This window comes from Bubalus bubalis, chromosome 1 (genome assembly GCF_019923935.1).
Source record: "Bubalus bubalis isolate 160015118507 breed Murrah chromosome 1, NDDB_SH_1, whole genome shotgun sequence".
NCBI lineage: Eukaryota > Metazoa > Chordata > Mammalia > Artiodactyla > Bovidae > Bubalus > Bubalus bubalis.
The window spans coordinates 111296297-111310508 of record NC_059157.1 but is presented as its reverse complement, the minus strand read 5'-3'; the positions used below and the strand labels follow the sequence as shown (position 1 = coordinate 111310508).

At 37.1% G+C, this 14212-nt stretch overlaps 1 protein-coding gene across 3 annotated transcripts in view; it reads left to right on the top strand.

Moving 5' to 3' along the window:
• Nucleotides 1-13299, top strand: part of POLQ (DNA polymerase theta) — a 103505-nt gene extending 90206 nt beyond the window's left edge. For all 3 annotated transcript variants that reach the window (XM_006073399.4, XM_025284801.3, XM_044942390.2), the window contains 4 exons: nucleotides 2698-2822; nucleotides 9184-9337; nucleotides 11673-11788; nucleotides 12287-13299. In XM_006073399.4, coding sequence (XP_006073461.4) covers nucleotides 2698-2822; nucleotides 9184-9337; nucleotides 11673-11788; nucleotides 12287-12400 — 509 coding nt within the window. In that variant the 3' untranslated portion in view covers nucleotides 12401-13299. The remainder of the gene's footprint in view (nucleotides 1-2697; nucleotides 2823-9183; nucleotides 9338-11672; nucleotides 11789-12286) is intronic.
• Nucleotides 13300-14212: the final 913 nt, after the last annotated feature.

The window sequence follows — 14212 nt, the reverse complement described above, 5'->3', positions numbered from 1 at the left end:
ACATCCTGAAATGATTACCACTAGATTTAGTGAGCAACTGTCTTTTCATATTGATATGACATTAAAGAAATAGAAGAAAAGATTTTTTCCTTGTGGTGACAATCTCAGTATTTGCTCTCTTAACAGTTTTCATATATAACATTTTGCAGTATTAATTAGCTTTATTGTGTTGTACATTTCATTCCTAGTATTTATTTATAACTGGAAGTTTGCATCTCTTGACCACCTTCACCTGTTCCTTCTCCTGCTTCCCACCTCTTATAGCCACAAGTCTAAATCTCTTTTTCTATGAGTTTGTTTTTGAAATATAATTGACCTACAAACTATGTTAGTTCCTGGTATAAGGCAGTGATCTGATAGTTCTACACATATTGAATGGTCACCATAATAATTCTAGTTGCCCATCTATCACCATGCAAAGATATTAAATAGTTATTGACCGTATTCAATAACTATTTAATTATTGAATTATTTAATTCAGTAACATTTCATACTTGTAACACGTGTCTTGTAACTGAAAGTTTGTGTCTCTTAATCTCCTACACCTGTTTCTCTCCTCCCCATTCTCCCCCCTCCGACAACAACCTGTTTGTTCTCTGTATCTATTACTCCATTTCTATCAACTGAGTAAATTTAAAGATCAAATTGGTTTTATTCCATGATTCATGAATTGAGCAACATCCAATCTAGCAATAGAAAGGAACTCCACTGAGCTGTAAAAAAGTTTTTTAAAGGTAGAAATGGGGTAGGCAGTTGAAGGAAATTATTAGCAAAGAATGTAGTATTGTTTCAGGCAAGGTCACCCTCCTAAGGGCCTATTGGACAGATAACTTCACTAAAGCTGACCGTGTAATTCAGACTGAATGGTTAAAGATTTTACTCCTGGGGGTGTTGAGACTGCAGTCAGGTTAGGTATTAAGTCTTGGTCTGCTGACACAGGGTTTGGCCTAAGTGACTTCATTTTGGGCCTACTATCTCCATTTTAACAGGAGCAAATTATCTGTCAGCAGGATTATGGGTAAACAAATTTTGGCATGTCTCTGTAGTGGAATGCTACTTAGCAAGAGAAGGCAGACATAAGTGAGAGAACATACAGTGAAATTCAATTTTTATGAAATTCAAGAACATGAAAAAGATAAGGTGTATTAAAGTAGGTCCATGAGTGTTTGAGGCTGATAATGGGGAGCTGGCTGTGAAATTGATTAAAATGTTTTGTATCTTGTAGTGGTTTTTACAAAGGTATATACATTTATTAAAGTGCTTATTGTATATACCTCAGCATTGATTGCTTTTTAAAGTAGTTCTTGCAGTCTGAATATTTGAAGGCCTCCTGCAGGAGTCAGGTAAAAGAATTTGTAGAGGTGCAGTCTTTTAAATCTCATCCTTTTCTTTGCTCTTTCAGCTATATCACAGTAATTCTTCTAGAGAAGAAGATGAGAGTCTGATTGCTTTCTGAAATTTCTGTGGTAGTGGTCAGATATCACCAACAGCCTCACTTGCTGGGTTTTCTCACCTTCCTGTCAGCCACAATCTGTGCCACCCACACAACAGAAGTCTTTAAAAGAGGGGTTTTAATTGGGAAGTATTAGTGTTTATTACTTAGGATGAGCAGAGCTGAGAGAAAGCAGAAAGAGCACATGAGAATTTAGATAGATTGGCATTCTCTATACCTGAATGTGTTTTAAAGAGTATAGAAATAGAATATTTCAGAAGAGAAGAACTTTTCTAGCTCAGTGAGCAATGAGGAGATTGGCCTACCTGGAGCAAAGAATTTGAAGACCTAAAAATGGAAAAGGATGAATTCTGGCATAGGGAATAGTCTTTTAATTTTAAGAAATTGTATATGTTTCTAATGAAATGTTATAACTTATGCATTAGTTTCAGTTAGGTCCTATTTGAATCATAGATGGTAACAAGGAGCTGTTGGAATGTATTAAGTCTGAAAAGTGAAAGTGTAAGTTGCTCGGTCGTGTTCAACTCTTTGCAACCCCATGGACTGTAGCCTGCCAGGCTCCTTTGTCCATGGAATTGTCCAGGCAAGAATACTGGAGTGGGTAGCCATTCCCTTCTCCAAGGGCTCTTCCCATCCCAGGAATTGAACTTGGGTTTCCTGCATTGCACTCAGATTCTTTATTCTCTTCGGCACCAGGGAAACCCAAGCCTGGAAATTGTAAAATCAGAGTGAAAGAGGATTAATGTGATCAAAGAACAGAACCCTGTGAAAAGTAGCATGGAATAGTCTTAAGGTCCTATAATAAAACTGCCTAGGTTTTAGTACCTGCCCTGTCATTCTAGAGTTTAGTTTTGTATTTTTTGTTGGTGGTGGTGGTTAAAAAACAAAGAGATTAATGTCATTTCTAAAGTCCTTTTAGCGTCTAAGTTTAATGGCTATATGAGATGATGAGTGTTAATTAAACCTATTGTGGTAATCATTTCACAGTATATGTATACATGCCGTCTAAGCAAGCACTTTTTCAAATACATGTAAAGCAAGCTGTCATGCTACACAATGGTGTATGTCAGTTAATTCTCAGTAGAACTGGAAGAGAAAGTGAATGAAGGTTTACATGCAAAATTTTGATGCTGTGATGTTAGTGTTAATCATTGTCAAATTTTGGTTTGTTTCACTGTATTGAAACTAGTGAGTGAGATAAAGGATGGACGTTGATTGTAATTATTTCTTTATTTTCTTTGTAGGGATTAGTCATTTCATGAGAGAGACTGTGAAGAACTGTAAAAGAGATGGATTTGTTCAGACCATTTTGGGAAGGCGTAGATATTTACCAGGAATCAAAGACAACAACCCTTATCATAAAGCTCATGTATGTTGAAATTTCTCTGGATTTTTAACTTAATATTTTAATGACATATACTTTTGCAGCAAAGACTGAATCCTGCTAATGTCTCTTTTAGAGACTAGCATATGAATTGGATATTCTGTTTCATTAAGGACTTCTGAAGTGACGGTATATGCCTGTATTTGCTGACCATTGTCTTTAGGAGACTAATGTAAATATGGGTTCACTTAATAATATTCCAATTTAAGGTGTTCTGTTTTAGTAAGGCAGTTATTTACTAGCTTTGGTAATAAGTTATATATACACTTAATTCTTACATTTGCTAATTGTTCTTTGTTTCAGATATTATATACTAATTTGTAATATCACACCAGATTGCCAGTGTCTTCAGAGATTAACCAGTCATTGAATTGTGGAATTTTTTGTTCAATCCTTTTGTTTATTTTATTTTAAAAATACTGGCTCATCAGAGGTTACTAGGATATCCAAAATATTTAAAAATGCTATTTTTAATATCATTTAAAAGATTTAGTGATGATATTTACTCTAATTATGACCAAAATCTCTTTGTGAAATCATTGGGATCCATAAAAGTATTCCATGTATTTTAGATTTAAGTTTCTGTTATAGTCCAGAGCTTCCTATTTTAACTGGTTGTATTTTGCCCTTAGCCCATACTTTGATGTGTCATTGCCCACTACACATTGTATGTAATGAAAATATCCAATCCCCAAATTGCTAAACTTCTGTCTTGAGCTACATCCTCTCAGAGCAGTAATGCTCTTAGGAACTATGGAGGAATAGTTGGGTTTTTGTTACTTCTTCACTCTCTCGCTTCCCATATAGCCACATACTAGACCTCAGGTATTTCCCAGACTTTTACCATATTTACAACTATACTCACTGTAGTTGATGCACTAGGGAAAGTAAGTCTTAAAATATATTGGAAGAGATAAAGCAAACACATATACGTATAGTCAATGATCTAGGCTCCTGGAGGAGGTAGGACTTGAACAGATAGCTGAAGACTAAAGGTTAGATTGCTGGGCATGAGAAAAAAAAGATAATCACAAATGAATAAAAGTTTGGGTAAGGGTTGGCTAAAAGCCAATCTGATAGAAGTGGAGAATTTGAGTTGTCACTTGGGCATAGATAATTTTCTGCTGGTCACATGAAATCAGCTATTGGAACGTTTTTAAAGGCGGGCTATTACTTGAAATCGTTGGTCTTTTTGATTTTAGCCATTCTGGTATCTGAATCTTGGTACCTCATTGTGCTTTTAATTTGCTTTTTCCCTGATGACTAGTGATGTTGAACTTCATTTTTTATATGTTTATTGGCCACTTGGATAACTTTTTGTGAAGTATCTGTGCAAGTCTTTTTGTTTTTGAGTTGGCTGTCCTTTAATAGATTTATGAGAGTCCTTACATTTATAAGGGACTTCCCTGGTGGCTCAGAGGTTAAAGCATCTGCCTGCAATGCGGGAGACCTGGGTTTGATCCCTGGGTCAGGAAGACCCCCTGGAGAAGGAAATGGCAACCCACTCCAGTATTCTTGCCTGGAAAATCCCATGGACAGAGGAGCCTGGTGGGCTACAGTCCACGAGGTTGCAGAGTCAGACACAATTGAGTGACTTTACTACTCCCTGGTGGCTCAGAGGGTAATAAAGCGTCTGCCTACAATGTGGGAGACCCTTGTTTGATCTCTGGGTTGGGAAGATCCCCTGGAGAAGGAAATGACAACCCACTCCAGTATTCTTGCCTGGAAAATCCCATGGACGGATGAGCCTGGTAGGCAACAGTCCATAGGGTCGCAAAGACTCAGACATGACTGAGTGACTTCGCTTTCACTTTCACTTTTACATTTATATTCCAAATATGAGTCTTTTGCTTACATGGATTTATCAGTCTTTTGTATTATTGTAGTGCTTTCTATGATCTGTTTAAGAAAGGTTTCTCTACCCCAATGTCAATTCTGTAGAAGTTTTTGGTTCTGACTTTTAAATTTATATCTACAATCAACTAGGAATTGATTGTTATACATTTAGTGAAATTGAGGGTCAAGATTTCTCCCTACCCCTATGGATATACAGTTGTACAAGCTGTTATTGAAAAGACTGTTTCCTTCCCCACCTCACCCACCTCACTCACCTCACCCCTGCTCTGCAAAGTCACCTTTGCCAAAAATTAAATCTACAAATATGGATATGTCGGTTTCTGGACACATTGTTTTGGTATTTTGTATTTACTCATCCTCTAAGCAGTGCCATATTGTCTTCTCAGGTGGCACAGAGGTAAAGAATCTGCCAGCCAATGCAGGAGATGCAAGAAAAGTGGATTCAGTCCCTGGGTTGGGAAGATCTCCTAGAGTAGGAAATGGCAACCCATTCCACTCTTTTTGTGTGGAGAATCCCGTGGACAGAGGAGCCTGACAGGCTTCAGTCCGTGGGGTCACAGAGAGTTGGACACGACTGAGCAATTAAGCCTCCATACTGCCTTAGTTATACAGCTACTTTATAAGATGTTTTGATATATGGTCAAGTAGGTTTTCCCAACTTGCCTTTTTCCCCCCCGCCTGCCCCCCCAAGAATATTTGCCTATTCTTAGATTTTCTGCATTTTCATATAAATTGTAGAAGCAGCTTGTGAATTTCCATACAAACACAAAACCCTGTTGGGATTTTTTAATTGCAGTTGCTTTGAGTTCATAGATCAAGATGGGATTAAGAGATGTATTTATAAATTTGAGTTTTCCAGTTGATAAACATGTTATATATGCCCATTTACTTAGATCTTTTAAAATTCTCTCAGAGTGATATATAGTTTTGGGGAAGAAATCTTACAAGGTTTTTTATTAAGTTTATAGCTAGATATTTGCAAAATTTAATACTCTTGTGAATAGTATCTTTAAAAATTCTTTTCCTTCCCTTTTTACATTTTTTAACCCTTTGCTGCTAGTATAGAAAGATAATTGTCTTTATTGTTTTTTTGTCTAGAAACCTTGCAAATATTACTTGTTAATTCCAAAATGTTATCTGTAGATACTTTCAGGTATTCTGTCTGCACAGTTATTATCTGCCCCTCCCCAAAATAGTTTTTTAACCACCTTTCCAAGTCTTATTCTTTTTTTAACTTTTGCTTGACTTACTAGGTAGTACAGTGTTGAATAGAATTAGTGATAGTGAACATCTTTGCCACTTTTCAGATCTCAGAGGGAAATTTTAAACGTTTTACCAGTAAGTAGAACTCCCCTTTAGGTTTTTAATAGTGCTATGTCAGAAAAAGTTAGCTCTCTTATATATGTACTTGTAGGTCATAGAGTCTCCATCACAGCTGCTCAGCTCTACTTGACTAGTGCAGATGCAGTCATAGACACGGTCTTCCAGGAAAACTTCATTTACAGAAACAAGTGATAGGCCAGATTGACCTGTAGGCTGTAACTGGCCCACCCCGGTCTGTTTCTTCTTTATGTATGTAATGTAATCTGCCTTTTTTTCCCTAGGTTGCTTTCAATACAGTATTTTTCTTTCCTTGTGGTTTCCAGCAGGTATTCTGTGATGTACTTAAGTTTATGTTTTTTTTTTCTCACCTCATGTACCTTTGTGTGTGGATGTGTGTTAATTGATCCTTTTTGGTATGCATTAGGTCTTTTTGAATCTGTACCTTGAGATCTTTTGTTGATTTTGGAAAATTCTTAGCCATTTCTTCTTCAATCATTGTTTCATTGAAATCTCTTCTCTCTTTTTGGAACTTTTAATACAAAATTTTAAAACTTGTCTTTAATTCCTCCTTTTCATATCCTCTGGTTGGTATTTTCCGTGTTTATATTTCATCATGATTAATTATGGATATTTTCTTCTAGCTTATCTTTAAGCTGCCTAATTTGCAACTGTTGAGCTTTTAAGATCAGAATGATCTAGAACTTTTCCAGCACCCCAGAAGGCCTTTTTATGCTCTTTCCAAGTCAGTACTATCTCCCCACTGCACACATACACCAAACTACAGAGAAAGCACTGTTTAAGTGCTTTAAGTTATGTTATTTTAATATTTTTGGTGGTAGAGTTTTTATTTTGCTCTTATGTGTATTTGATTCTGTGCTGAAATATTCAGTTTTGTCTTTTATTTTCATGATCGCATGATCATTTTATAGTCTAATAAGTCTGATAATAGCATGTAGCTAATACATCTCATACTTGTGTTCCTGTAGTCTGTTCCTATTGACTTTTGTTTTTCTTAGTTTTCTATAAAAACAATTGTATTGTCTCCTTACCAGGCTTCTACTTGTTGGGCTGTGAACCCAAATGTTTGTTATCACTCCTCAAGACCATCAAGCTCTGCTCAGCTTTTTATCCTCTCAGCTGCCTCTTCGGGAATCTGTTGATTTCCCCAGGAAAAAGGGTGACCTCCATAGCTAGGGTCACCTCCTTGGTTTCATGTCTCTCCTAGTTTCTTAGGTTCTGTAATTCTTCACTTCCTTTTTCCTGTCTGATTCTTTCAAAGAGGCATTTTCTGACCAGCTTTTCTGATTATCATCAGTGGGAGGGTTGGTCCTAATGACATAATCTCCCATTACCAGAAAGCTGTGTATTTTTAATGTATGTGAAAATGCACTAGTGATGAGAAGGGACTGAGACTGTGGGACACAAAGCTGAGACTGCCAAGTTTTCTTATTTTGGAATAGTCTCAGGGAAATACAGTATCATGAGAATGAGGTATATATTTTGGTTTTATTTGCTTATGTCACAGAACAAACAAGCCCTGAATTTCAGTGACTTATAATAAGAAGCTTTATTTTTAATTCATGTTACAGTTTGGTTCTGGGTTAACTGTGGCTGTGTTCTGCATTTTCTTCATTCTAAAATTCAAAACGAAGAAAAGTCCCTATCTGGAATAAACCCTTTTTTTCTGATGGTGTTAGATAGCTTCCAAAACTCCTTACATGTGCTTTATGTAAGTTTTGCTAACATTTTATTGGCCAAAACCAGTTAACTCCATGAGAGTGAAAAACACTTTGAATCACATGGCAGTGGATGGAGGCTCAGGACTTTACAGAGAAAGGTAGCAAATTATCACAATAATAACAATCCAGTACACAGAGGCATATGGTTTTAAGAAAGGAAGTAATCAGTAGAACTTTGAAATTCAGTCACTCTTAAAATAGTGACAGCTGAGTGTGTTTAGGATGGATTCATCAGCATTTGACAAAACAAGTTATTAATTTTTTTTAAGTCTATCTCTTTAACCAGTATTTAATATACTCGGAGTTGGATGTAGCCCAGGTGACAGGGAACTAGAGAACGCCTCTCAAGTTACATAGATCCCTCCAGTAAGTAGACCCTTCCCATCTTCTGAGCCCTTTGGGACAGCAGGAGTGGTAATCATAGACCAATTACACCTTGAATCGGAGAAGGCAATGGCACCCCACTCCAGTACTCTTGCCTGGAAAATCCCATGGACAGAGGAGCCTGGTAGGCTGTAGTCCATGGGGTCCACGAAGAGTCGGACACGACTGAGCGACTTCCCTTTCACTTTTCACTTTCATGCATTGGAGAAGGAAATGGCAACCCACTCCAGTGTTCTTGCCTGGAGAATCCCAGGGACGGGGGAGCCTGGTGGGCTGCTGTCTCTGGGGTCGCACAGAGTCGGACACGACTGAAGCAACTTAGCAGCAGCAGCAACATCTTGAATATTGACCTAGATCCCAGTTCTTGTAGCCCCAGGATGATCACTTTTAGCAACTGTGGTTGCCTGCCAAGAAGCTCATGGCAGCAGTAGTTTCAGGGAAGTTCTAACTTAATCCCTTGGGATTTAGGATCTGCATTTTCACCAGCAGCTAATGACTAGCCCCAGCAGCCCATAAAAAGCTCTGATTCATACCAGAGGGCTGCAGGCTTGCTGTGGCCAAACTCTATGTAGGACTAAGAGGCCACTGATGTGGGGGATGTACTTGAAACATTCCAATTCTCATCACAAAGAGTGGTATTCCAATTATATCTATTTAGGATTAAGAGGAATTGTATTTTGAGGAATAGAGTCTTTAAGCTGAAGTTTAGAACATTGATAAAATATTTTAAAAAATAATTTTGAACTTATAGATTTTAAGTGTAATGTAGTTTTTACTTCCTGAGTGTTGAAGCCTAAACTGAAGCAGTCTGACCTTCTTCTGTTTAGTCTGTCCTCATGTGAATGACAGCCCAGAATCTAGGGCCCTGGATCATTCTAGTTATTAATCTTAGGATGAAGCTTATAGTTGATGTCCTAGGTTACATCTGTTCCAGATTTCCAGTCTCGTTGCACATGTGAGCACTAATCTGTGGACACTAAAAGCAGTTATGAAAGTATGTTGGTATATCTGATGGAGTACCTGTTAATTGTTGTTTTTCATAGGCTGAGCGTCAGGCTATCAACACAAGAGTCCAAGGTTCGGCGGCTGATATTGTCAAAATAGCCACAGTTAATATTCAGAAGCAGTTAGAGACCTTCCACTCAACCTTCAAATCCCATGGTCATCGAGAGGGTTTGCTCCAAAGTGAAAGAACAGGTTTGTTCATAAATGTGGCTCCTGTTATAACATGGTGAGACTAGTTACATCAGAAAAGAAAAGGGAAGATAACTTACATTAATTTCTCAACAGTTCTCAAACATTTTGGTCTCTTGATGTCTTTACACTCTTAGAATTATTAAGAATCTCAAAAAGTTTTTGTTTACATTCATTATATCTACCAATATATACCATATTAGAAATTAAAACTGATAATTTAAAAATATTTATTAACATTTACAGATAATAATAAACCCACCATGTGTTAACATAAGTAACATAGTTTTTATGAAAATAATGACATTCATTTTTTTCAGAACAAAAAAAATTGGTAATGAGTGGCTCTATTTTACTTTTCTGAAAATCTCTTTAGTGTCTGGCTTAAGAGAAGACAGATTCTGTTATATATTTTTGCATTCAATTTGTAGCAATATTTCCTGTTCTGTAACCTCTGGAATGGAAAACCCTCTGTAGAGTCTAGGATGATAAATGTCCCGGTTTGTGGGAGACCGATGGTTTCCCATGGTGTGGGACTTCCAGTGCTGAAACCAGGATAATTGGTCACCTTACCTTACTGTACACTTATGAGAGAAGGAGATCATAAAAGGAAAATACTCCTTGGAGTTCCCTGGAAATACTTTTTTAATTTAAGGTGTGGTCTGTGGACCGAAGATGATCCCTGAGACCATTTCAAAGCATCTGCAAAGTCAAATTATTCTCCTCGTAACACTCAGAGGTTATTTTCCTTTTTTAGACTTCTTCTCTCAAGTGTACAGTAAGGGTGACCAATTATCCTGGTTTTAGCACTGTAAGTCTCTACATAGAAATCTTAAAAAAAATATGTGTATGTATGTATGTATATGTGTGTATATTTATATATATGTATGTGTGTATATAAAACAAAGTAGTGAAACCATCTAGAAATAAACTATAAATTTATGGTCAATTGATATTCAAAAAAAGGAACATGTTTCCTGTTCATGACCTTCCTTGAACACATGTACACATTCACACTTTTGTATTTGTAGAAAGAGGATATATGGTCAAAACTTATTTGGGGCAATAACATTGTACTGTGTGCTTTGGAGAATTTAGGAGGAAAGTTATCAACCTATATTTGAATTTTAAATCTGCTAAGGAATGGAAGATAGGGTATGTGACTGTGAAATAGTTACATGACTTTTCACAGCAGAATGATGCAGTGTCCAAATGAAGGTATAGATAGTATCAAGCTTTAGAACGAGTGGAAAACAGTATGGAAATGTCATTAAGGATGACTTCATTGTGTAATGCTGAGTTAAAGGCAGTAGTAGGTCAGGGAGATCAAAGGAAGCTAAGCCTGGGGAAGCTGACCATACAGGGAACAGGAGGATCGTGGCATTCTGTGTCAGAAGCCGAAGTAACCAAGGGAAATCAAAAAGGACAAAGGTAGAGTGATCAGAATGCAGAAAAACTAACCCATCCAGACAGCCAACGATGCAAGAAAAGTGGAGTCCAATGGGGCAGATCAGATTTAAGCAAAACTGGCAAACATATGCACAGCCTTGGCAGCCCTGGTATGGAAGCAACTTGCCATGCATCATCTGCTTTTGCTGTCTTACCCTGTGAGAGCCACCTCTGAGAAAATTTGGGCTGCAGGTAGTGGGAATTAAAGAGTTCTCTGAAGGAAGTACCAAATACTGAAGGAGATGGTTTCTGTGCTGTCCTGAAGAGTAAGCAAATTTGGATGGCAGGAAGGAAGGACTGCTCTGAGAAATGGGCAAATGATGAAAGGGTGTTATTCCAAAAGTATTAATGTTGAAGCTTATTTTGGTGATCAGAAGGGCATAATCTAAATCACTTGGCCCACTAATTAGGAAATAGTGACTAAGTCTAGATTTTTAACCATTTTTGTATTCATGAGTTATTTTGAGAACCTGCTCGAAGTGTATAGATCGTCTCTACAGGAATTTGTATGTTCTCTGAAGTCCACAAATGGACCCTGGGTTTAGAATTCCTAGTCTAGAGTGTGTGCTCCAATTAGGGACCAGTTTTACCATGATGACACTCTGGCCAGAAAAAGACATCATCAGGGAGTGTCAGTCAACTCCATTTATTGACGTCTTTGTTAGAGTTCTCATCTCTAGGAGGAAGTCTGTGGAGATTTGAATTTACCTGATAGGCGGGCTAGGTGGCAACCAGCAAGTAGTTCTTTTCTTGATAGTTCCAAATTTTATGTGTTTTACTCTCTTAATTATAATTTCTCAAGATTTCTTAAATCTCTCTTTTAAAAAAACTTTCCCAAAGCCCAGTGACCTACTTACTGATCAGTTTTGCTGCTTTTTTCATGGATTAGGATTGTTGCCAAAGAAAAGACTGCAAGGGATGTTCTGCCCCATCAGAGGAGGCTTCTTTATCCTTCAGCTCCATGATGAACTCTTATATGAAGTGGCAGAAGAAGACGTTGTTCAGGTATTTTTGCAGTGTTTGTGTGCATTCTATAGAGAGCTAAGATACTAGGTCAGGCTAAGATACATGAGATTTCTGAAACCATTCTCTAGCCCCAGGATGGCTATAGAAAAGTAGAAATCTTATGGGTAGAGAAAGAGCTCAGAGTGCTCAGCTTTAAACCCATTTTAAAAAATTCCTGATGTAGGAATATTTTTGTCTGTGAGAAGTTAGATGAGAATTTGGAGTCTTTCCCTGAGGTTTTCAAATCTCTGAGCATTCTAGTAAACCTGGCAGAGCTCCAGTTCCTCTGTGCAGACTAGTGTGGGATGCTGGCTTTTTTCTGGCTTAGAGTGAAGAGCTCCTGTCTGCCTTATCACCTCAGTGTGTGGGCTGGCAAAGATTCTTTGCACAGAGTTTGTTAACCTCTTTTTCTTTTTCTTCCTTCTTTTTTTTTTTTGTTTTTTTTTTTCTTTTTTTAGTTTTGTTTTCTTTGTTAACCTCTTTTTTATTTTTTTGTAGGTAGCTCAGATTGTCAAGAATGAAATGGAAAGTGCCATAAAACTGTCTGTGAAACTGAAAGTGAAAATGAAGATAGGTGCCAGCTGGGGGGAGCTGAAGGACTTTGACGTGTGATTGTAGGGAAGCCTGGTATAGGTAAAATCACAAGGAAAGAACAGAGATTGCCCTTTCACCTACTTTATGAAAATAGAAACCCCCTCAAGTCTTGATGAATTTAGGATAGTAATTTTATAGTGAGAGTTTCAAAATGTGTATCAGAGTTTAATCCTCTATAATGTAAAAAAATGACTCGAGGCAAAGTATCGAGTTTAATGTTTATATTCACTTTCAAAAAGAGTATCTGTGAAATTGCCCTTTATAGTTTACTGTGGCTTTAAACAGTTTCAGAACACATGCTTGAAATTATGTACTTAGCACTTTGGGTCTAATCTGCCTGGTTGAGCATGAAGAAACATTTCTGCCTCAGGGGCATTTTCATCCCAACCAGGATTCAGACACTTGGAATACAGCAGGAGCTAGAGGCAGATAAGGATTTGGTTTAACATAAACCACCAGGGTTAGGTGATGTGTGTGATTTTCATCCAATATGAGTGTAAGACTACTGAAGTAGTATTTTAAAACAGCATTGGCAAGTAAATTAAGAATTCTATAATGTGGTAAGACTTGATATGGATGTAGTCTAGGTATGGATTTTCATGAATTGCCATTTCTTCTTCCTTTTCCTTTTATGATTCATACAATGACTATATTTCTAATACTTAGGTATTATAAAACAAGCTACAAGCTACACCTCTCCAAGAAGTGTTCTGATCTGTAAGATCGTATGTTTATATTGCATTATAAGATAACACTGCCAGAGAAGATAACACTTCCTTTATCAGTCCCTTATTGCCTCTTTCTCTGTGGCATGGTGAGAATACTCATGATAAAAGATTGTACTTTATAATCCCAGTCAGAGCTGAATAACCAACTTTTTTTTTTCTGTTAATAAAATTAATTTATTTCAGACTTTATACCCGCAGTTCAGTTTTTAAAATTGTGTTTGGTCTAAGCTTCAGAAGCTTGTGTATCCTCTTATTTTATAATTTGCTCACAATGTCTGTGTAACAGGAAGTGTTTATTATATTCTCAATCAGTTATTAAAGGGCTTTTTTATGTTTGTTAATCACAATTGTAAAAGACAGTTGCTTTATAAGCAAAATGTAATACACTATTAGTAGTTGGATATTAGTGCACATGATCGATCCTCAGACATTTTGACGGTTGGGGGAAGTGGGCAGAAGACCACAGAGGTAAGAGGAAAGTTACATCATTATTTCTTGAGTTTTTTCCATGTTTACCTCTACCATGTTTCTTAGAAAAGCTGTAGTGCTGTTGGTAGTCTAGTGGCCTTGAAAATCCAGCACAAGAGAAACCTCAGTCTATTTACGTGAGTGTTCTTCAAATATGAGTGGAGGTGTATGGGTCACGTCCACCTCATTTTCTGCAGTCATGGCTCTGCATTTGTGGTTACATGCATTTTCTTCATCCTTTTTGACCTATCAGCTGAACTTAAAAAACAGGCACTCCTTGCTTTGCGAGATTCGGTTATGGAAAAATTCCAGTTTCCCTGGCTTACTTATATAACACTAGTGTCCCTGTAACACAATTCAGATATCAGTTGACATGGTATATTAACTTAGTAATTGCATAATGTTCAAACTTCACTAATAGCTCTTCCGTCCACAAATCACTATGTTAATTCTAAATGCCCTTTGTGGTAGGTAGAATAATTCTTGTTCCCTCCCCAGATGTTGATATCCAAATTCCCAAAACCTGTGAACATATATCACATGTTAAAAGGACCATCACTTAATGTAATTAAGTTAGAGATCATGAGATGGGAAGATTATCTGGTTAATTTCAGTATGAACACAAAAGTCTTTT